This window comes from Cheilinus undulatus, linkage group 5, assembly GCF_018320785.1.
Source record: "Cheilinus undulatus linkage group 5, ASM1832078v1, whole genome shotgun sequence".
Taxonomy (NCBI): Eukaryota; Metazoa; Chordata; class Actinopteri; order Labriformes; family Labridae; genus Cheilinus; species Cheilinus undulatus.
In genome coordinates, this window is record NC_054869.1 from 47,633,803 (window position 1) to 47,658,082 (window position 24,280).

A 24,280-nucleotide genomic window follows, 5' to 3' on the forward strand; every position below is an offset into this window, starting at 1 on the left:
ACACGTCTCTACCTGATTGATTTTTCAAACCTGTGTGACCTTTCCACTGAGTGCAGCTGGTGGTTCTGGGTAATGTCCTTGGGGTGAAATTCCCCCAAGGTGGAGGAATATGTCACCATTAATAATACACACATAAACATCAGGCTTAATACCAGGGACAGCAGATTGCTTGCCTGATAAGATGAAGGAAAAACAGTAACAATTTAACTTAATAATTTATACCACTAACTTCAAATATATTTAATTTATTGAAGTAATAAAATGGAAGTGTTTTACAAAAAAATTCCAAACATTCATTCAAACAGAATCAACAGTATGAGACTGAAACAGAGTGTCTACTTACATGGAGTCGACTGGATTATTGAGAATAATGTTCTCGTCTTAAGCAGAAGAAAGAAAAAAAGAACCTTTCTGAAGCATCTCACTCGCCTTATTCAGCTAAAATACACTTTGAAAATACAAAGCTATGTGTGTTTGTGTAGACATGAAAAAAGGAATCATCTGTTTGGATTTCAACAAGTATGAAGGATGAAGTGTTTTCTGTGTGTGGTGGAGGAGGTAGGCTCATTTTTAGAAAACGTTGTCAAATGAAGGACATTTGTAGGATTTCAGCTTCTTGACGGCCTTTTTGAACTCGTTGCTGGACTTGTCCCACTTGTGTATGCCTGTGAGGAGGTACTGCTGATCCACCCTGCGTCCCATGATGAGATACTGGTTACTCAAGTTATCAAGCTGCTGGCAGGGACAGTCTGCGCCGTTCTTTAAGTACAGCACCAGTGTCTTAATGTCTTTTTTCTTGAGGTTCCCGGTTTTCAACATCTTCTTCCTCTTCTGCAGGATCACTTTACGGTCCATGTTTTCTCGTCTCACCTCCTTGATCTTGGTTTTGAATGCTGTGGTTGAAAAAAAGAAGAACTAGTTAGTTAATGTAACTCAGGCATGTGATCAACAAATGATGAAAAAGCACTCAGTTGGGTTTAGATGTACCATCCATCCCACTCAAAACTTGGTTTCCACCCATATCATGTCTCAGAAACCTGCCACCCTTCAGTTAAATCCATTTCTGCTACAGAAGGCTGACATTGCTGTTGTCTAACTGCTTTTTGCTGATGCAGTTAAAAAAACAGGATTGTTCTGGCTCAGCTGTGTTTCTATTATGAAGAAATGGGTGCTTGGCTCATGACCAGTGTTGGGTGTATCACGGTACAAAGTAAGGTATTACTGTTAGCTAGGGCTGAAACAACTCCTTGAGTAATTGGGAGTCACTCGATTACAAACATTCATGCCTCAAGGCTTTGTTGAAATCTGTCATACCCGTTGTTGCCCATGGTTTAAGCATGAACAGTCTGAAAATCTGAGATAAAAGTCAAACTTAAGGGTTAAAAAGGTCAAAACACAAAATTAAATCGAAAAATGTTTTTAAAAAGCAAATATATAACACAGAAAGTAGAAATCACAAGTTTTAAAGGTCTAAATATGATTTCAAATATAAAATTGTGAATTTAAAAGGTTAAAATATGAGTTAAAAAGTCAAACCATGAGATTAAGTCTCAAATGTGAGATGCAAAACTGAAAATGTGAGATATAAATGCAAATTGTTTTCTTTTCCCATATTCCAGACTTTTTATTTATTTATACTCTTTACTTTTCCATTTCTTTATGACTAATCAAAGATATCTGAAATCATTAAGGTCATGTTTACATTTTTATACTGGAGAAAATCTGCAGATCTCAAACTGGTGGGCCAGTTACAATAAAAATATGCTACGATCTTGTGGGCCAGATTTAACTGTACCGTGGACCAGATTTGGTCCCCGAGGCCTTGAGTTTGACACCCCTTCTGTAGAGGATTTTGTAAACTTGCCTGTTTCACCCAAGAGTTAGAGGTGCCTCTAAAAAAATAGAATCATGAAAATGTTATTTTTTCACTGTGATTTAATTCAAGAAGTGAAACTTCTAGATTACTATCATGCAAAGTGAAATATTCCAGGACTTTTATGTTTAAAAACTGATGATTATGGCTTACAGCTCAAAAATAAAAAATCCACTATCTCAAAATATTAGTATATCAAAAAACACCAGTCATGATACTGATCTGCTGCTAACTGATCAAGTGAGTTGCAAAATGTTCCTCCATCTGTTTTTCATTATCACTGCTTACATTTCCAGCCTTTTGTTTTCCCTTCCCTGCTTTTTTGAGATGTGATGCTGCCCTCAAATTCAAAATGAGCTCATATTTTTCATGCAATGGTAAAAAGTCTGTTTCAACATCTTATATGTTGTTCACGTTCTATTGTGAGTAAATGATGGTTCTATGAGATGCAAATCATTGCATTCTATTTCTATTTTAGACAGCGTCCCAACTCTTTAGAAATGGTGTTGTAATTTTCAGACTGACAACTCAGAGACTGTGCAGAGACATGCAGCACAAAGCACATGTGTTGGCACATTCGATGATTAAGTGTGACTCAGAGGAGGAAACACATGGTGTCTGATATTTCTGGCCAGTGTGTATTCTTGTATAATACCTTAGTTCAGAGGTGTCAAACTCAATCACAGCAGGGGCAAGATTCTGAATTTATGTCTAACCTGAGGGCTTAACAGGGTCAAAATTTAACTATTGAGTGTCAACCTAAATGATTTTGAGATTATAAGGACAACATAAGTTAAAAACTCAAACTCTGAGATAAAAAGTCAAACTTATAAGTTTTAAAGGTAAAAACATGATATTTAAAGTCAAAATAATGTTTTTAAAAGGCAAACTACGAGATAGAATACTGAAACCATGATTTTTAACTGTCAAAAAATGAAATAAAAGTCAAAATCATGATATTTAAAGGTCAAAATATGAGATAAAATTTAAAGTCATAAGTTTCAAGGGTAAAAAGTTATATAAAAGTCAAAGTTGGGAGCTGTAGTGTTAGTAACACTGAGAAAAACATAAAAAATCATGATATTCAACAATCAAAACATGAGATAAACATCAAAATTTTGAGTTTAAAATGTCAAAATATGAGATTGAAATTCAATTTCATGAGTTTTAAAAGTCAGAATATGAAATAACATTAAATATTACACATTTTAAAGGTAAAATATCAAGATTAAAGTCAAAGTTAGGAGTTGAAAAAGGTCAAAACATGAGATAAAAGTGAAAAACATCACTTCAAAAGGTCAAAATAGGATTTAAAATGTAAAATCATGAATCTAAAAGGTAAAAATATAAGGGAAAAAGTCAAAGTTATGAGATGCAAAGGTTGAAATATGACATTAACAGTTAAAACCATAACTTTTAGTGATGGGAGATGCAAAATTGAAAATACAGAGAAAACACAAATTTCTCCTACGTTCCTGACTTCTTATCAAATCATTTTTATTGTTTACTTTTTCGAATTTTTATGACTCAACAAGAATGTTATAAATCATCAAGGTTAAGTTGATATTTTTATACTGGAGGAAATCTGCAGACCCATTACTGGTGGGCCAGTTATAGTTAAAATATCATATGATCCGGTAGGGTATAACTCTACCATGGGCCGGATTTGGCCCCCGGGCCTTGAGTTTGACACCCCTGCCTTAGTTAATCTGGTTCATTGTTAAAATGCATGACTTTTACTGCCTGTGGAAATTAGCGCTGTCCTTTGTGAATTAGTTTGTGATAACCAGGCAAGGTTTTAGTGGTTGCGAATAGTTTTTTATCTTGTTTTCGACTATTGTTTTAAATTCAAGTGTGGATTTTATTCATTTTTACTGCTGGTTTGTTATTTTAGTTCTTATTTTGCCTAAATGTTTCATTTTAATTCAGCTTTTTCTTGGTTTCAGTGTTAGTTTTACTTTTGTAAAGAATTTGGGATACTTGTCACGAGGTAGAGAGAAAAGGACAGAAAAAACAAATATACAATTTTGAAAAAAAAAAAAACATTAAAAAGAATATTCTTCACTCTTCATTTTATTTGAGATTTTTCAGATTTGATGTCTGAATACAACTCCAGACCAAAAACTACCTCTGTGTGAAGTCTTGTGGTACATGAGTATTGATATGACTTAGAGCAGTTGATTAATTAAAAGCAACATATTCATCCTGATGCAGCCAGATTTCAGTTAAACAAAAAAAAATAAAGGTGAAATCATTTCCAAGAAGCAGATGCATTTGAAAAAGGGAGAAATAGAAATAATGTTCTGAAAAGGCTCTCCTTTTTCCAGCTGTGCTCATAAGCAGGAAGTGCTGAACTCTATGAGAAAATACATGAGAAATTAAAGGCTGTAGGGGCCAAATTTGTCCGTGGAGAATGGATGATCCTCAGAGGATATCTATGTTAAAACAAGACAGAGATAGCAAAACATTTTTGTGTCTATATGAGCTGTGAAAATTCACTGCTGCGCTACGATGGTGACGACAGTGATTATCATGTGGAAAAAAGATAGATGGAGTCATGTCCAAAATTAATAGCATGACTTTATGTAATGAAATTCCCATTTATAGCCTTCGAAACAGGGGTACTATCTCCCCTTTTTACAAGTATCCTTACTTTAACATGCCCCTATTGTCAAATTATTTTAAATCTTTTCTAGGGGTACCATCATTTTAGTCCAGGTCAGTTTCATTAGTTTGTTTTCAAATGGTTTTGTTGAACTGCAACTTAAAAGAAATCTCTGATTTTCATTAGTTAATTTCCAGTAGATTTTTAATTATTATTACTTTTGTCAATTTCAAGTTATTTCAGTGACAACTGTGGGTTTTTCTTTTTTATTTAATGGAGGGGTACCAATAATTTTGTCCATGTGTGCATAAAGCGCCTGACATACCTGTAGTATCATATCTGACACACATTTTCAACATTGCTTTACTATAAAATTAAGCATGAATTATTCAGAAATTATACCTTGTTTTAATACAGAAAATACTCATTTTCAAAGATCAGTAAAGGTAAAAATGTTTTCACTGAAAGGTTTTTAAGGGAGCAAAGAAATCTCTGTCAAAAGTGTTGAGTGTCTGCCCTCAGTGCACTGATAGTCCACTAGAGGGCAGAATACATGTCTTAGATAGAATCCAAAGGTTTTAAACAAAGTATTTATCATGTTGATGAGATAGATGTCCCACAAACTCACATAGAAAATATGATCCGATTGGCTTTTAAGGGTTAATGTGTTCTGTTCAGCAGCAGCTGGATGAAGTCAATGTCACTGATTCTGGTCCAGCTCAGTCACTCTGTGGCTTTATTCTCTATTATCAGGTACAAACTACATTTAAAATCAAGTGTGCTTTTCCAACCAAGAGGAAACATGGCTTGTTACACAGAAACTACTTCACACTTTACTTTCAGATAAATTGAGGACAGGCTTTTCACAACTTCCAGTAAGCGAGCAATCTTGTGGACAAAAATGCTCATTCACTGCCAGAATTTGGATGTTTAACACATGCTTGTTCTAAACACATGATTAAGTCTTACATTCCTTCAGACTTATTCCAGTTTTCTCTACCTGCTTCTCATGGAGAAGAACAAGAAACAATCTATTATATACCAAAAACATATATACATATTATTCAGAAAAGTAAGACAACTGTGACAGCTTCTAAACCTCTGCGACAGATTTACTCACACCAGAAACAATGTGTCAAAACAACTGATCACAAAATAATCACATTAGGCCCCTGTTCATACAGTCAACAGTAGTTTGGTAAGCTTGATTTAAACACTTGCCACACATTTTGTAGCTTTTCTACATTCATTATTGTATCCAGCAACACAGTCCAGAATGGATTAATAAAACAGCCTGCCCCTATCACTCTCCTCCACTCTAACCCACTTAAAGAGACATATATCAGAGTATGCTGAATGTTAAGAACAGATTTCTAGTCTACTATAAATCAAATATCTTATCATGTGTTCCATAAGTTTAAAATCACATACTCTTTTCACAGTTTTCTTACATCATTAACAAGAAGCTCCCCCACTGTGTTCTTATATGTAATGAAACTTGACACACATGGACAAAAATGAACTTGGATCTGACTAAGCCCTGATGAGGAGGCAGAAAGACGGAAATACAAAGTAAGTGAGGCAAACAGCCTTACCGAGAAAATGGGTACAGTCATCCTGTTGTGTGTATGTGTGTGTGTGTGTGTTTGGGGGGCCGGGAGAGGTCATTAACTGAACTGAAAAAAAATTATCAGAAACAAGAAGATTGTGGGTTCAGTCTCAGTAATGTCAGGAAGAGAGTAATAAACAGATACTGAGGAAGACACCCACATATATGCACCAAATAATCTACTATTTGTTACTTAAATCACTGTAGTAAAATGCCTCACCTCATGAGCATATCTGCAAATTATTTGTCTACTACTTTACACTTTACTTTACTTAAACATCATAATCCATCTCATTTACTTGGAAAATATTGTGGTGTAATATTTATTTTCATTTAATTGCTTGGTACTAAATATGCACAAGCACAATATTGTGAAAAGTATTCGCTCACCTGCCTTGACTATATGAACTTAAGTGACATTCCACTCTTAATCCATAGGGTTTAATATGAAGTCAGTCCACCCTTTGCAGCTATAACAGCTTCAGCTCTTCTGAGAAGGCTTTCCACAAGGTTTAGACAGACAAGCACCATTCTCCTGGCAACCGCCAAGCCCAGACTCGTCCATCAGATTGCCAGATGGAGAAGCACGATTGGTCACTCCAGAGAACACGTCTCCACTGCTCTAGAGTCCGGTGGCGGTGTGCTTTACACCACTGCATCTGACGCTTTGCATTGCACTTGGTGATGTATGGCTTGGATGCAGCCGCTCAGCCATGGAAACCCATTTCATGAAGCTCTCTACGCACTGTTCTTGAGCTAATCTGAAGGCCACATGAAGTTTGGAGGTCTGTAGAGATTGACTCTGCAGAAAGTTGGCAACCTCTGCACACTATGTGCCTCAGCATCTGCTGACCCCGCTCCGTCATTTTACATGGCCTACCACTTCGTGGCTGAGTTGCTGCCATTCCCAATCACTTCCACTTTGTTATAATATCACTGACAGTTGACTGTGGAATATTTAGGAGCGAGGAAATTTCCCCACTGGACTTGTTGAACAGGTGGCATCCTATCACAGTACCACAGTATGAAACACATATATTACAGAGTTAAATTTAAAGTCATTATTTCCTTTCATTTTAATAATTATGGTTTAGCTAATAAAAATCCAAAATCCAGTGTCTCAGAAAATTAGAATATTGTGAAAAGTTCAATACTGGAGACTCATGGTCTCACACTCTATTTAGCTAATTAACTCCAAACACCCACAAAGGTTTCCTGAACCTTTAATTGGTCTCAGCCTAGATCAGCCTGCACAATCATGGGCAAGACTGCTGACTGGACAGATATCCAGAAGACGATCATTGACCCCCTCCACAAGGAGGGTAAGACACAAAAGGTCATTGCTAAAGAAGCTGGCTGTTCGCAGAGTACTGTATCTAAGCATATTAATGGAAAGTTAAAAATGTTTGGCAGAGAAAGTTGCACAGGCAACAGGGATAACCGCAGCCTTGAGAGGATTGTTGAAGAAAACCCTTTTAAGGCTATTGGGGAAACTTTACAAGGGGTGGACTGCAGCTGGACTCAGTTCTTTAAGAGCACCACACACAGATGTATGAAGGAATTTGGCTACAACTTCCTTGTGTCAAGCCACTTCTGAACCACAGACGTCATCAGCGTCTCGCCTGGGTTAAGGAGAAAAGGAACTGGAGAACTTCTCAGTGGTCCAGAGTTCTCTTTTCAGATGAAAGTAATTTTTGCGTTTCATTTGGAAATCATCATCCCAGAGTCTGGAGAAAGAGAGGAGAGACAAAGAATCCAAGGCGCTTGAAGTCCAGCGTTTTCAGTTTCCACAGTTAGTGGTGGTTTGGGGAGCTATGTCATGTTGTTGGTCCAATGTGTTTTCTGAAGTCCAACGCAGCTGTTAACCAGGAAATTGTAAACCACTTCATGCTTCCATCTGCTGACAAGCTTTATGGAGGTACTGACTTCATTTTCCAGCAGGACTTGGCGCCTGTCCACGGTGAAGCAAAACTACCAGAAACCGGTTTCCTGACCATGGGATTAGTGTCTTTGATTGGCCAGACAACTGGTCTGACCTGAATCCCACAGAGATTCTCCAGGGAAAAGCCAAGAGGAAGACACAAGACTCAACAGTACAGATGAGCTGAAGGCTTCTATAAGAGCAACCTGGGCTTCATAACACCCCAGCAGTACCGCGGACTGATCGCCTCCACGCCACACTGATGCAGTAATTCATTCAGAAAGAAAACCCAACCAAGTACAAAGTGCATATAAATGTAAATAAATACTTTTCAGAAGGCCAACATTTCTGTATAAAAAGTCTTTTTATTGGTCTTATTCTAATTTTTTGAAGGGTTTTCATTAGCTGTAAGCCATAAACATCCAAGTTTAAAATCTGTCACAGAACATCACCCATCATCAAGGAACTTGTCTGTTCTGAAACTACTTGATTAGTAGAAGTATAACGCACAGAAGTAATCTACTCTCTTAGTTTACATCTGATAAAATGGAGCTCTGTGAAACATGCCATTGACATGTCAAATGAATGGACAATATTTTGCATGTTTGTGTGCAAAAGGATGTTTGCAGGATGCTTACCAAACTCGCTGGCACACATGTGCTCCATTATGGCATCTGTTTTCATTTCATTGTCACATGGTGGACAGATGGGGGAGTAACCTGGAGATAAAAGAAGGAAAGGGATTGGAAATTGGGGCAAAACATCAAATGCAAGTTGTAAATTTATCTGCAATAAAGTCATCTCATTATTTACGTCATACATTATTCATGTTAAGGATGAATGGAGGAAGGAAGAATCATTATAAGGATTAAACAGTCATTTCCAATCACAGTAAGTCATTTTAAACAAAAACAGTGCCCTGTTTAATCCCCCATTTTATCTATTTAGCCTAATAATCTTCTTTTTTCTCAGTAGGTAGGCTGACCTCAGGTTTATCTTTAGTTGTCAGATGCCTATTCTCGTGTACTTTGTGCTCTGCTGACCTGACCCCTGGGAGGAATGTCTTTAGCTTTTATAGCCAGCTGTAAGTGGGAGCTGCGCTAAACACTCTTCCTAATTCTCTGTTATATTCAGACAGCTTTCAAAATATATCTTCCCATCATTTGATGCTTGTCTTTTAGAAAGAAATAATCAAATGCCAAAGAAATTCAACCCCAGCTGAAAACAAAAACAAAACAAAGAGCCACGTGGCGGTTAAAAGATGTGCATGTATTTGACATCATCTGTTCTTACAGAGCCAATGATTTCATAATGCCAGACAGCAGAATCACGGCCTTAAATTATATCAGTTGCATTTCAGTGTCACAGTGTGGCTTTGGATTAATTCAGAACAGAGATAGAAGAGGGAACCGGGGCGTATTTTCCCTGGTGGCAGTTCCATGTTTGGTATAAACTTGTTTAAGCAATAATGGTCTCATTGCTCAGCAGTATTTAGAGTCTGCAGAGAGAAATGTTAACCTTGATCAATGCTTGTTTAGGAGAATGGCTACGTAAATTACTCTGCTTTGTTGACTTGTTTGTCTCAAGCTCTGGTGATACCATTTCTGCATAGATGATTGAAACAAAAAGAAAATTTATGAGAATTTAGTACTAAGTGGATGGATATTAAAACCTGCAGAAAGAAAAACTGCTAACAATAAAATATAACAACCCCCCCTGGGTGGAGGGTGTTTTTTAGAACAATGGGCCTCTGTAAACATGACTGTCAGTAACACCCCCTCCCTCTACACACACAGATAGACGGCCAAGTTCACTCTGCAGATGCAGTGAGCACGATGTCATTATTGAAAGTTCTGCTGGCCAAGAATCCCCACGTGGTCTATGTATGCCAGGAACTGAAATAAAAGGTAAAAGAAATGATGGAATTTACACTTCACTTTGTGGTTTGAGCTATATGTAAGGGAGAGTGGGGTAAAACCTAATACTTTTATATTTGGCTCAATAATTTCTTAAGTGTTTGAGTTGCATTAATTGTACCCTTTACATGACCAACACATACCTCTATACAGGGTGTGAACATTGAAAGGTTAAATGAAAATGAATTTCCTGGCAGTAATAACTGATGATAACATTTGCTGGAAACTTCACATTAAACATGTCTTAACTGTTTAAAATCATTCCAGTCCTGGCTAAAGCAAAGAATGTTCTAGATCAGCATTACCCAACCCTGCTCAACCAAAGAGCCAAATTGTTGAAAAATAACTTTGCAAGAGCCAAAATCTAAGTGGTGAAAAGTGGCAAAAACAGCTTGAAGTAGCAATAACAATAAGTTAAAGGTGGCAAAAATGGTCAAAAAGCAACAAAAACTGGTGAAAATGGGGAGGAAAAGTGGAAAAGAGGTCAGAAAGTAGCAAAAATGGGTGAGAAGTGACAACAAAATCAGTTACAGTTGGCATAAAATGGTCCAAAAGTGGCAAATCCATGGCAAAAAAATAAGTTAAAAGTGACTAAAATGGGCAAAAAGCAGTCACGAGAGGCAAAAATGGGCAAAAAATAGGAAACTAGTGGTATCTAGTGGCATAAGGTAGATAAAATGGGTGAAGAGTGGTGAAAAAGGGCAAAAATTGGATTAAAGTGGCTAAAAGGAGTTGCAAATGGGCAAAAAAAGGAAACAAGTGGAATTTAATGGCAAAAGGAAGCTTAAATGGGCGAGAAGTGGAAAAAATTGTGAAAAAGGGCAATAATGGGATAAGAGTGGCTAAAAAAGTGGCTAAAATGGGCAAAAACTAGGAAAAAATTAGCGGTATTTACTGACAAAAGGTAGGGTAAAAATAGTGAGAGAAAAAATGGTGAAAAAGGGCAAAAATGGGATAAAAATGGTAAAAAACAAAGGGGAAAAATGGGCAAAAAAGTAGGGAAAAAGGGGTATTTAACAGCAAAAGACAGCTAAATGGGCAAGATTGGATATAAGTGGCAAAAATTGAAAAAAAAGTGGCAAAAAATGGGTAAAAAGTTGCAAAAAAGTGGCAAAAATGTGCACAAAGTAGGAAAAAAATGGTATTTAATGGCAAAAGGTAGCTTAAATGGGTGAAAAGTGGCAAAAATGGCAAAAAAAGGGAAAAAAGTTTCCGTGTTTTAGGTTTTCTGGGGAAAATATAAAAAATTAAGACATAAAAGAGCCACATATCATCACAAAAGAGCCACACGTTGAGTAACACTGTTCTAGATCATAAATCATTCCACATTCTGTTTAATTTACTGATCCTACTGTATTTAGAGCACAGAGGTATGGGAAAACACTTACAAAACCTCACTTCAACCACTAAAGAACAATGAGAATCATTCCTGATGCTGGTTTTCAGGCACACTACTCCAGTGGTTCCCAAACTTTTTCTGCCAAGCTCCCCTTTGTCAGATGAAAATATTTCAGCCCATCAACAAGTAAAAATATGTAAAGTATATGTAAAATATTTACATTTCTTTTTTAGCAAAAAAAAAGTTTTCCTACATTTTTACTACAACATAAAAACTAAAATTTTGTAGAAATAACAAGCATTGCCTTAAACCAGTGATTATCAACTGGAGGCCTGAGGGCCATAACAGGCCCTCCAAATCTCCTCATCCGGCCCCAAAAAGATTAATACATAGAGAAAATGTGAGGAGGTAAATAAATGTCTTGTCTCTTAGGGTATCTTTTGTCTTTTAATCCATTCAGCTATATAATCAACTCCAAAACAATCAAGACTGCAGCATTTTTTATCAGAAATGGCTAAATGTTTGATCCATGTTTTTACAGAAATCCACCAGTCAGCTAGTATTTGTTAATATGATGCATGATAAACATCCACTGATCACTCCACTCCAGTTAAATCTGCAGTTTTCTGTGTCAACTTCCACTTCAGGCTCTTGGGGACGACCAATCAAACCAGGACCCGTTTCCTGCATGTGTTTTTTCATGATGGGAAAAAAAAAAAAAATCAACCGCCCCCTAGTGGTTGGCTGCAGTAAAGGTGATAGGGACAGATCTCCATTTTCATCCTAAAATCACTTACATTTTGAAGGAAAATACAATAATATGTTTATTCTACCAAAGTATTTGTTTTATTTTGGTTAAACAGAAGGTTCTGGCCCCCTGACGCATCCTTGTTCAAATGTAGTCGATGACCCCTGCCTTAAACAGAATTTTAAAAATCTGGCTCTCTGATGAACAATTCCCTGAAAATAAAAAAAATCTGTGATCTTGACCAGCTTTGATCTGATATTTTGTCATGATTGAGGCAACAACTGAAAAACCCTTTCCCTCACAGGTAGGATGTTGCAAAAGAAAGTGGTCCAGGGATCTCCTGCCCAGCAGTGAGTACTCCTTTTCCACTCCAGTCCAAAATACTTGCAGTGTCTTTGACTTGAACTAAGTAAAATCTAAAGATACGTAGGGTTCATACAACAATAAAAAGTTTCTGTGTCACTGTTTGTGGAGTTCAACAGGAACAGACTGACATAAAACACATTTTTAGTATAATTCTGTTTAAAAGAGGCAAAAAGAATTTATTCTGAAGATGAACCTGGATATATATTATTACAATGTGCATGCTAATTATCTGGTTTAAAATGATGCAGTTTATGGTCAAAATGTCTGTACAGCAGGTATGTTAGAAGGTAAAAACACTTCAGGAATACACTGCACATGTACATTCACAGTACAGCTTTCAAAACTGATAGTAAATGTGAGAAGATCTTCTGATCTAGGTTATGAAATGAAATTAAGGGAGAAATTTAGGGGTAGGATTTGTATTTTTTTGTCTTTCTTGGTGTTCACTTGTTTTGTCTTTTGAAACTGTTTTTAAGTTGTCTTTACACTATCGAAATAAAGATATCAATCAATAAATCAAACCAATAATTGAGCAAAATGATGATCAATCATTGCACGAGACCAGTAGCTCCCAATCGGCTGGATGAATTTCTGACATGTTTAAAAATGTTGTCGTACGACTGCACACACTCGCATGGTGAGAGCAGAACCATGTGTAGCATGCAGCTTCTCAAACTTGAGGACATTTCATGTCTTCAGTACTTTTGCATGGGACCAGTATTACTTCTGATGGTTTGTGAATTACCCCCTCATGTAAGTGTTTGGTACAGTGTATTTGCACGGGTAATGTGCTTGAATTTACAGACATTTCTGGAGAACATGAGAGTGCTGCATGGCTGCTGCATGAAAACACTGAATCTTAATTTCTAAATTTGATACAAACAAACCCAGTGGTATGCAAATTGTGTTCCAGTCCAATACACTTTATTTATATAGCACAAATTATAAACTGAACGTTTCCAAAGTGCTACAAAAACATTTAATGATGTTCAGGTCGCATTTCCTTCATGTGTCCTACACAGACTGTTAACCAGAGTTTCCAATGGACAACATGCTCTAAGTGTTTTATCCCTCTCTCTCTGTACAAACACAGTATAACATTTTTAGATCTGTATAATGTAGGGGTGTGATAAGATCAAAACGTCACGAGATTTCTCGTGGAGGTGAAAATCATCTCGTAAGATCAATGTTGGCCAGACACCAGGATCAGCAGCTCTCCATACACAAAACAATACCAAACTGGAAGTTAAAAAAGATCACAAAGATGCCCTGGGCACTTTAAAACTGTTGGTGGGAGAGCTAATGAAGTAACTGAGCTGATCTGTGACCCATTCGTTCACCGCTCCAACCCCCACCCCCTCCGCGTGCGCTACTCGGGGCCGCACATGATCCACAAATGCATAACAAGTTTATCATAACGGTGTGAAATGATGAAATTCTGCTGCTGGAAAACTGCAGTCTCCGCGAGTTCATGTATGCATGCAGACTCGCTCATAGTGCCGGTATATGTTACTTTATAACTTTAATTCAGTCGCTGCATCACCATGGTTCCTTCTCTTCTCACCGTCTGTCAGTCACACATCCATCAGCTGTTCGCTATGCGTATCATCAGTCAGAAGCTTAAAGCAGGGTACACAAATGAGGATTTTCTAAATCTGAAGACATTTTTTATATGTTAGAGACCCCAGACATGAAGATAAAAAATCAGGTATTGAGCAGTTTTGATCGTACTGTGTGTGGTGTGCTCAAATAATGTCAACACAGCACGCCGCACACATGATGAATCTGTCCCACCACTGATCTAGAATCTCGTCCTCCAAGCCAGAAATCTCGCATGATCACACGTGATCTAACAAAAATGAGGAAGAAGAAACATAGCAACAACCTGAAAACACAACACGCAACAAGGAAGAGGACATACAAGAAGAGGGAATGATGGTGTTCTTGGGACTATTTCTAACGGAACTATCCTGAACTTAAAAAAAAAGGAGTTCACCAAACTTTATGATGCTTCAGCAGGTCAGCCATGCTTGTTTTTATCTACGCCTGCTTCCTTGTTCCTCAGTCAGCTCGCTTCTTGATTGGCTACATTCCGTTCCACGTCACAATTCACGGAGTCATGACTTGGGAGTCGTCAGCTTTCCCCACAAACATGAAGATTTTTGGTCATAAATATTTTAATATTTACGATTGTTTGCCCCAACCGTTTTCGGAGCCAATTATCAGGACAAATTCACTTTTAACACAGCTCAGACCACAGGATGATCTTATAAGACATAAGATAATCGGGCGTTTGCTGTCCTTGATCGGAAAGGGAGAGAATCGGGACAAAAACAGCCCGATTATCTTTATGTGCTTAACACACACACACACACACACACACACTCATCTGTGCATCATGTCCAACACTGTCAAAGCTCACCTGAGAAAAAAAGACCACAAAACGATAAATCAATCTATTTCTCTAAATTACAGCAAACGTCTTATTGACAGAAATATTTTTTGAGTGTTTTAAACTTGAATGTCCTTAAAGGGATACTTCAACATTTTGGCAAATTCGCCCATTGCCATAATTCCTATAGTCTTAGTAATAGGTTTGTTTCCTTTAGTTGTCGGTGCAAGCTGTTTCTAGATCTGGGGGGACCGATATACCAGCTGCACAGCTAACGCAATGGAAGCCGACTGAATTTTTTGCTTTCCCTCATCAAACTCATCAAATACACAATCCAACAACTCCAGAACGCTCTCGTGGACAAGTTGTGACCTGCACATTCACCACGCTATGAAATAATCATGGAACACTGGTGAACGCAAGCAACAAAACACGTGATGTAGCTGCTACCGAGGAGTAAACTTCATAGAGAGCTGCATAACACGAACCATGGCGACTATATACATGGCAGTACACGACTTTGTCATTTTTGAAGAGAAAACAACTCACTGCTGTTTTTTGTTCTTCTTTTAACAAAGAAATGTCATTAAGTTCTGATAAAACTGGTGCTTGAGCAGCATCCATGCCAATGTCTTCCGCCATAATTGTACCAGTCTCTTCTCGCTGCTTGCATATGTCACAACTCTGCTGTGCCTGAAAGTACTGCCCCTCGTTGCTGATTGGTCCTGTCACTTTCTAACCGGGCCCAAACGGTTCAGATGGGAGCTTTGCAAGATGGATTCACCAGTAAGAAACAAGGAGATGGGTGAATCCATCTGCTTTGCAAGGTTACCCATTCCAACACTTTTACATGAATGATGGGAGCCATTTTCCTTTCCCCCCTTATTATTATTATTAAATAAACCACAGAATAAAGGGATGATCTTTACTCCTAATTGTTTGGCGTTATGCATTCCTAGTGTGGCAACACTAGAGTTTACAAGCAAACACCATGTTTTATTATTGAAATTGAATGTTTGGTTTCATTAAAAGGAATCCTTTAGGTAAAAGAACTGCTCATATGTTAATCATTGGTGTCTGATTTCTTATAAGCTAAAATGGTATCAGATTAAGAACAAAAAGAAGCGACTTGTCACTGAGCTCAGCCAAGTATTCAAATCAGACAACTTTAATTATCCAAAAGGGGAATTGTTTCTGCAGTCTACCTGACCATACATACATTTACAGCAAACAGGAAATGTCAGAGACAATAAGAAATAGGCCATTTTTGAATTGCCTACTATACTAGCAGTGCGTACTGATTTGCCCAAAATGTAGTATGCAGTATGCGAACAAATGTGAAAGTTGCAGTATGCCAAAAATACCTGGATGACGGACTGATTCTGGAAAATTTCACAGTATGCATCGGACCAGTCTGCTTCACCTACTGTTACCCACAATGCAAAGCGCCAGGTCAGAGTTCGTCATAGCTGAGAGTGGCGGAACTTTCACCGGAGTGGCTGACGGTTACATAAGGTGCCATTACCTTTTATCTTTACCTTTTTAACATGCACTATAGTGAAGTAAGTTGTAATAGGGTCACTGTTGTTTTTTGTTTTGGAAAGGTGCTGTCAAGTGTGTCCTTTCACTGCACTATACATGCTAAGCTTAAAACAATGGCTATAAAAATCCAGAAAAATCAAATAAAAACACTTCCCAGATTTTTCTGTATGTAAATGGATGGAAAACACTGTAACGTCATTTAATACTGACCAGGGTAAGACATACTTCTGTATACTGGAAACCAGCTAAACTGGGTCAAGCATACTACACAATAACGTCCGACTGGCAGTCATACTGCATACTACTGTCGAAAGCAGTACCCAGTGCGCAATACATACTGCATACTGCGTTTGGCAGGAGTATGCAGTAGGCCAGTTTGAAAACAGCCATAGTCAGTACACAGACTGAGATGCTCACTTACACGCTGACCCCCTCATGTGGGGGTCAAGTCAAGTCCTTTGCAAAATTCATCATGGCAATATGAAATACTGGAATGAATCTGCAAGCTCACAGCTAGACATCATAGCGATGAATTTCAAACTGTTTTCAAACTTTAAAAAATAAGAATAACAAATAATACAATGAAAATGTACACAAACGTCAAAATCAAGCAAAGAAGATAGGGAAGAAGAATAAGTGGCAAGAATGTGTTTAGAAGTGTCAAAAACAGGCAGAAAAGGTGTGGAAAGAGTTTAAAATGGACAAAAATGTGACAAAAGTGGAAAAAATTAGTAAAAATTGGCAAAATTGGTGGGGAAAAGTGATATCAGGTTAAAATTTGGCAAAATTGGTGTAAAATTGAAAATAAGTAATTGAAAAATATACAGTGCTTAACAAATTTATTAGAACGCCTCTCATATTTGTCTCAGAGTCCATCCAGCATCATGAAGTGCTTTAATGCAGACTCTTTCATTTTCAGTCAGCTCTCCACGTTTTACCATTTTGAACAGGAATGAGGGATTTCAAACTGAATTCAAACCCAAATTTGAGCCTGCTCACTGGGCTTCTCTGAGAAGTCAGAAATTAATCAAGCATTACATTCAACCACTAAAACTCATTTTTCTCTTCAGGAATGCAAGTAACTATAATTTGACATATTAATCAAGAAATATTAATGTGATTTACTATTTTTTCAGTTTTTTTGTAAATTAGTAAACTTGAAAATTCATGGATAACAACAATAATTATAATTTAGGATTAAAAATATCATTTGGGTTAAAGAGCTTCTACATATTGGTGTATTAACCATTGCAGAAACATAAAAAATGATTTTGGTAATTACCAATGCTGTTAATTTAAGGCAGCACTTTGGTTAGGGTTAGGGTAGTCTAATAAATTTGTTAAGCACTGTATGTTCTTAGTTTTTTTTAAGGCATCTGGAGACACCCTCTAAGTGTCTCGGGACCCCCACGTTACATTAGACCTACAGGTGACCCTTTAGGGGCCTGACATCATTACAGAAGGACATGCATGCTATCATCTTACTCCATTTTACCAAGAAAGCAGAGAAATCTGGTCATTTGTAAAGAATTTCCTTGTTATAGTGGAAAACCAGCTTTATCGTTCAAAGGAGACAAATTAGTGGAAATCTTGAGACAAAATACGTTGATGTACTCATCAAAATAGAAAGATCTAAAAAATACACGTATGGATTTACTGTATGTCCACTTAGGGCTTCTGTACACACACATTTTGCCATATTCTCTCCCTGCTAGACTCACTACAAAAAGCTTCATGACCCACTTTTGGGTCCAGATCCCACCAGCTGAGAACCAGACCACTCTGTGGTTAAACGCCAAACAAGAAAAAGAAATAATACAAAGTTTTCAATCCATGAGACTGTTATCCAGGTTTAACAGCCTGATGGCAGGAGGAATAGAGGATTTAGAATAACGGTCTGTTCTCCTACGGAGTGCGATAAAGCTGCAGCCTGAGGGCAATAAAGTAAACTCAGAGAACAGGATGTGGTCATGTTCTTGGACCACCTGCCTCCCCCACAAAAAATGCAGATATCTCCGCTGGACCCCCATTATTTTTGAGCAGATTTTAATAATAATGTAAAGACTGTTCTTGTCTTTGTGTCAAATTTCAATTAGGAATCAAAAACCGTTCCTTAATCTCAACATCCTCCCCATGAATCGAGCTTATATTAGGTTAACAGTTTTTCCTGAAATCAACAAATAGCTCTTTAGTTTCTGACACGTTAAGGTCAAGGAAGTTTTCATCACCAGTTTATGAATCCAGGAAGAGGATTTACACTCTGAACCTTGAAGAGATAAAAGTGCTGGACCATCAGAGAATCTGAGCAGGTAGCTACCCTCTTTATAAGCCCTGCAGCCATCTGTGTACGGGATAGACGACAGAACTGGACCCTGTGTTTGAGACCAGGACATGACTCCATTCACTAAAACCTGCTGTTTCCTATCAGTTAAAATGTTTAAAAGCAACAAAAAAAAAAACTGATAAAATCTGAACTAATCTGAAAAAGCAGAAAGGCGGTCAGTTAATCATGCAGTTCATTTTGTAAAAAGCTCAAAAAACCCAGCAAATAAAAGTGCTTCCTGACCATTTTTCCTCTGAGCTTCCCCTACTTGTAACAAAGAGAAGCTGAACTCCCACTGATCCACACCAAAAATTAGTCAACATACTATTTCTAAAATTTACCGTCCATTTAACTGAGAGAAAATAGCTCTACACACATTTTTCTTACCAGAAGACCATTGTATAAACTGCTTATTAAGTGTTTTATCATGATTATAAGAGCAAATCTAATTTTGATAACATCAGAGCAGACAAAGCCTCATTTCCACCTTGGCACCTCCCTAAAGGGTTCCCAGCAGTTTTTATTTTGACAGCTATTTTTAATTTTAGTCTTAGTCTTTTGATCATTTCTTTTAGATTTAGTCACATTTTAGTCATTTCTACCCATTTTTGTTTTAGAGGACGAAACCTCAAAAACATTTTAGTCTAGTTTTAGTCAATAAAAAGCCCTCATATTTTAGTCTTTACTTTTGTCCATGCATTTATTTTCTTGCCTAAATCAGGTACCTAATCAAGGTAGTGCTACAGCTACATTGTTTTTTGACAGATTTACCCACAATTGAGAAATATCACAGATATTTAATGGCTGATGAAAACTACATAACCTTTTTAGTGTAGTTTTAGTCATCTTGATGAAAACTAAACTGACTTTTTGTCAGTTTAGTCATCACAGATCTATTTTTGTTAGTCTTAGTCTAGTTTTTGTCATGGAAAATAAGGCTGTTGACAACCATTTTTAGTCACAGTTTTAGTCGACATAATTAACACTGGTTCCCAGACCCCCAGGTAGGGAACCACTGGTCTAACATATGATCTTGGCTTCTCCAAGTGATTGAAAATGTCAGCGTCTCTCTGCAGCCACAGTGATGTAAATCAAGTCCACCACTGCTCCTTAATGTCTCATTTAACCCATTAGTCATCTAAACCTTTTAATGTTCTTGTATTTCATTTTCAATCCAGAACAAGTTCCTTTGTCCATGGTTAGGTTCATGCTACAATCTTAGATCTATATGTAAAGTAGAGCCAAACAGGAAGTCATTTACCCTTAGTTTAAGACAAGACAGAAATCAAAATGGACACAAAACAGTTAAAAAAAAATAATGGAAATTTAAAATTTAAAATAAAGGGTGCAAATAATCACAATTAACTACTGAAATCCTGCGATTAAGCAGTACTAAAAAGTCTAATTTTCTGACAGCTCTAGTTCATAAATAAAAGAACTGTAAAAGGCGTGTCTATAATTCAAATTCAAAATTTTCACTTAAAGATTTCCCAAACCCCCCACCACCACCACCAATATGGCTCAACCCCTGCTCATTTGTGCTACTGTGTAGTCAACTGAGGTGGAAAAAGTACAAGAGTATTGAAGTAAAAGCAGAGTTACTCTAGGTAGAACCAGTACAAGTAAAAGACCCCCCCCCCCCCCACACACACACACACACACACACACAAGCTAATCAGTTGCAGTAATTAGAGTAAATGTAATCAGTAATGTAATTAACTAACATGACTTAATTTAGCAGCACTGTTGGGGTTGGGTGGGGGTGAGGGGTGGGGGGCATTGTTAATTTGGGATCACACCTAATTTCTACCAAAAGGTTGTATTTGTTTTTGTTGGAATTTGCATCTGCTGCAACATTCTCAGGCCCAGCTAACTGCATGGGTGTCCACTTTGACACTGTGGCAAAAGCAGAGGCTGTTTATTCTCAGTCAGGGGAGTTTGTCTTAGTTGCATTTAAAAATCCCTTAGAGAAACAAAAGGCCGATTCTTCAATCAGGGAACTGTGGTAATCAGTGAATTTGTAGATAAATGGGACTTACTGCTGTTTCATCTGCTGCCTTTAATGAGTTTTATAGAAAGGCAAATTTAACCCTCAGGCATCACTTTAATTTACTACCCTTTAAAGCCATTAAGGACAAAATGTCCACTTCCAAATAACTGCTAGAAAACCTAAACAGATTAATATTTTTTTCTGTTTTTTTTTTTTTTTTTGCATAAATCTCTTAAACAACTTCAGCTGTGCTCAAAACTACCAAACATTCAATCATTTTGAGACTTTTAACCCTATAAATGCCTGTTTTATTACTTAAAGATCAAAAAATGTGGTTTGAATGGGAGTCAAATGGATGTTTTTGTCCACAAGTGACTCGAAAGGATAGCAAATTTTAAATCGGATGCTATACAAAAAACTGATAATGCATCAAAGTCAATATTTTGGCTAATGTTTGACATACCCAGCAAGTTTGAAGGTGATCAAAAGATTTGACCATTTTTATTGCTGTCTTTGGAACTGGACGTTTTTGTCCTTAATGACTTGAAAGAGCAGTAAATTTTAAAATAGATGCTACACAAAAAACTAAAAATGCATCGAAGTTAATATTTTGGTTAACCATGAACATATCCAAGCTGGATTTAGAAATAATGCCCCAGCCATCCAAAATCTGGTTTTAGGAAGATATTACACTTTTTTCATTTTTATTAATAAAAAAACAACATTGACTTTAAGTAATCAAACTGGCATTTAAAGGGTTACAAATCCTCAAAATAATTAAATGTTTGGTAGTTTTGAGCACAGCTGAAGTTGTTTAGGAGATTTATGCAAAAAAGCAGAAAAAAATATATTTATCTGTTAATTTTTTATGGCAGTTTTTTGGAAGTGGACGTTTTATCCTTCATGGCTTTAAAGGTAGTAGAGTTGTTTCACAGTGTTCCCCTGACCTATTACTGCAGTGATACTCAACGCGTGCTGCTCTTTTGTGATGATTTGTGGCTCTAATATGTCTTAATTTGAAATATTATTACCCCAGAAAACCTTAAATAGGAAAAATCTGACCTCAGAAATTATCCATTGCAAGTAAGATTAATTAGTATGTTTCCCACACTTAAACAGTAGGCAGTAATTGACAAACTTAATTGTCAACCTTTATTTATGTTTGTGTATTTCTATTGCCCTTATTTTCAATTTTCTGCCCCTTCAAGCCCCTTTTGAAACATTTTTGCTGCTTTTAGCCTCTTTCTTGCCACTTTCGGACAAATTTTTTCAACTTTTATCCTGTTTTTGTCCTTTTTTGCCATTAGTTGCCCATTTTGTCCTACTTTTTGCAATTTGCATTTTTCCCCTTTTTTGCCACTTTTTACCCATATAAGCCACCCCTTGTAATCAAATGACAATTTTTGCATTTTTTCCCATTTTCCCACCTTTTTGCTACTTTTCGACCATTTTATTCAATTTTCACTCATTTTATGCAAGTTTTTTTTTCCGCTTCTTTACTATTTTGGACACTTATAACTCATTTTTTTGTTGCTTCTTACTCCTTTCTGCCATTTTTTTTCTCCCCATTATTGCCACTTTTTCGCTACTTTTTGATCTTTTTTTGCCACTTTAGCCCATTTTTTCTCCACTTAGATTGTGGCTCTTGCAAAGGTATTTTTTTTAAACTATTTGGCTCTTTGGTTGAGCAGGATTGAGTCACACTGTATTAGAGTAATTGAAATTGAATTAAAAAAATCTGCCTAGAAAGAAACTTTGTTGCAAAAAATGAGACCATATGCACTAACACAGCCAAAATGGTGAGCAGAGAAAGAGGACAAATTTGCCCAAATGGACAAAAATGTCCCTAGTGATGCCTGAGGGATAATTATTTAGCAGTAATGGTAATATTTTTGGAGGGTGGGAGATTCTATAGTAAAGGGGTCATCTTGATCTTGGCAGGGTACTAGTTTAGACCCGGCTCATGATTTTGACTGGGGGTTTTATGGAACTGTTATCATATTAACGGTGCTTTTACATTAATTATATCTTCTATTATGAGACATTTTACTCATAAATGTTAGTGGGATTTGGTTCTATGCAATAAATACAATATAAATCATTAAACGAATAAATGTGTCTGCTTACGCTTAGCAAATAGTGTTTGTTGAGGGTCTCTTAATCTCACTAATCTTTAATTTAAAGGCCACAATGTAAATGAGTCCACTGAATAAAGTCTGGATAAAGAGTTTGTTAATAAATAATCCTAAAATGAATATTTGTTACTAAATTGTTAGCACTGGGTGGGATGTCACCACTTGTTGAGCATGCTAATCCCATGGGACCATCATCTCAAAAGTCTCCTCTCCATGAAACCACATGAATCTCCCTGATGTGCATCTAACTGCTGAGTGTTGCAGACTCTTTTTGTGCTATGCTGTATTTTCTGTATGCTCTTTAAACTTAGGGGCTCTGTGAAAGACACAAACCCGCCAAGTGTGGGCCTACCTGTCGGCTTGGTGGCATTGCTGGCATCAGTGGCGTTCATGGAAATGCACATATCGCCTTGAGGAAACTTGTCACAAGTGAGCATATCCGGCCAGGGGAAACCGAAAGCCTCCATGATGGGGGTGCAGCTGTCCCGCACGGCCTCGCAGAGCCAGCGGCACGGATAAATGGGCCTCTCCAAACACACCGGTGCAAAGAGCGAGCAGAGAAAGACCTGTGTGCCCGGATGACAGTTCTTGTGCACCAGTGGCACCCAGCTGCTGGCCTGCTGCTTCACCTCGGCCATGGTTTCATGCTCCAGAAGGCTGGGCAGCAACATCTGGTTGTAGCCTACGTTGTGACAGAGCCTCAAGTCCTCCGGGATGTCCACACACTGGGGTGGCTTGCCGTAGCTGCGTCCGCCGTTGTACGTGTCCGGCCTCCAGACGTACTCGTCCTCGGACGCACTACACGATGATATGAGCGCCACTGTCACAGCCAGCCGAATCACCCTCTCCAGAGACCCGAGAGCAGAATTCATGTTTCCGTTTAGCAACATCGAAAGGAATGCAGCTCGGCACGGCTCAGACAAGCGATCTGGAAGTCACTTCATGTAGAAACAGAGTAATGGAGCAGGAGAAAATCTAAAGTAGGGCTGAACTGAAGCGAGCTAGGCTTGGACGAAGTCAGCGGATAGTCTCTCCTGGTTTCAGCCCCTTCGTGTACCTCTGTAGGCGAATGTTTGAGGAGGAAAAGCGCTCTGCCTACGCTGAGCTTGGAAACAAGAGGAGATTGTAAAGTGCGCCCTGGCCAATCGGAATGCGTCTGCGCCTTTTGGCACTCTGCTGTCAGTCAAGAGCTTAATTACCCAGCGAGTACAGCGTTCCAGGACCGCTCCCCCACACTCTATTGTTTTCAGGCCTTCATTTATATCCCTGCAAAATATGTCGAACTTTTTTCAGCCTTCCATAGACTGAATTATATTTTTGAAGCTGAACTCTTATGCAAGTTTTTCAGCAGACGGAGACCTTTTTCATTTTAGTCGTGTACTCAGAACAACATGTCTCTGGGAAGGTAATGAGGGACGTCCCTCTTTAAGTGATAAAACACTTTTAAGATGACAGAGAGAGCTTCCTGGGGCCCAGCCAGACTAGGGGGCCCAGGGAGGTCAGCAACGTCCTGGTCCATTC

At 37.7% G+C, this 24,280-nt stretch overlaps 1 protein-coding gene across 1 annotated transcript; it reads right to left on the reverse strand.

Moving 5' to 3' along the window:
* Positions 1-229: 229 nt before the first annotated feature.
* On the reverse strand, positions 230-23,995 carry sfrp1a (secreted frizzled-related protein 1a). Its single transcript, XM_041786905.1, has 3 exons — positions 23,112-23,995; positions 8,647-8,727; positions 230-893 (listed from the first exon to the last, which is right to left on the reverse strand). Exons 1-3 carry the CDS (start codon positions 23,647-23,649, stop codon positions 571-573), a joined length of 942 nt encoding a protein of 313 aa, XP_041642839.1. The 5' UTR covers positions 23,650-23,995; the 3' UTR covers positions 230-570.
* Between the last annotated feature and the right edge of the window lie 285 nt (positions 23,996-24,280).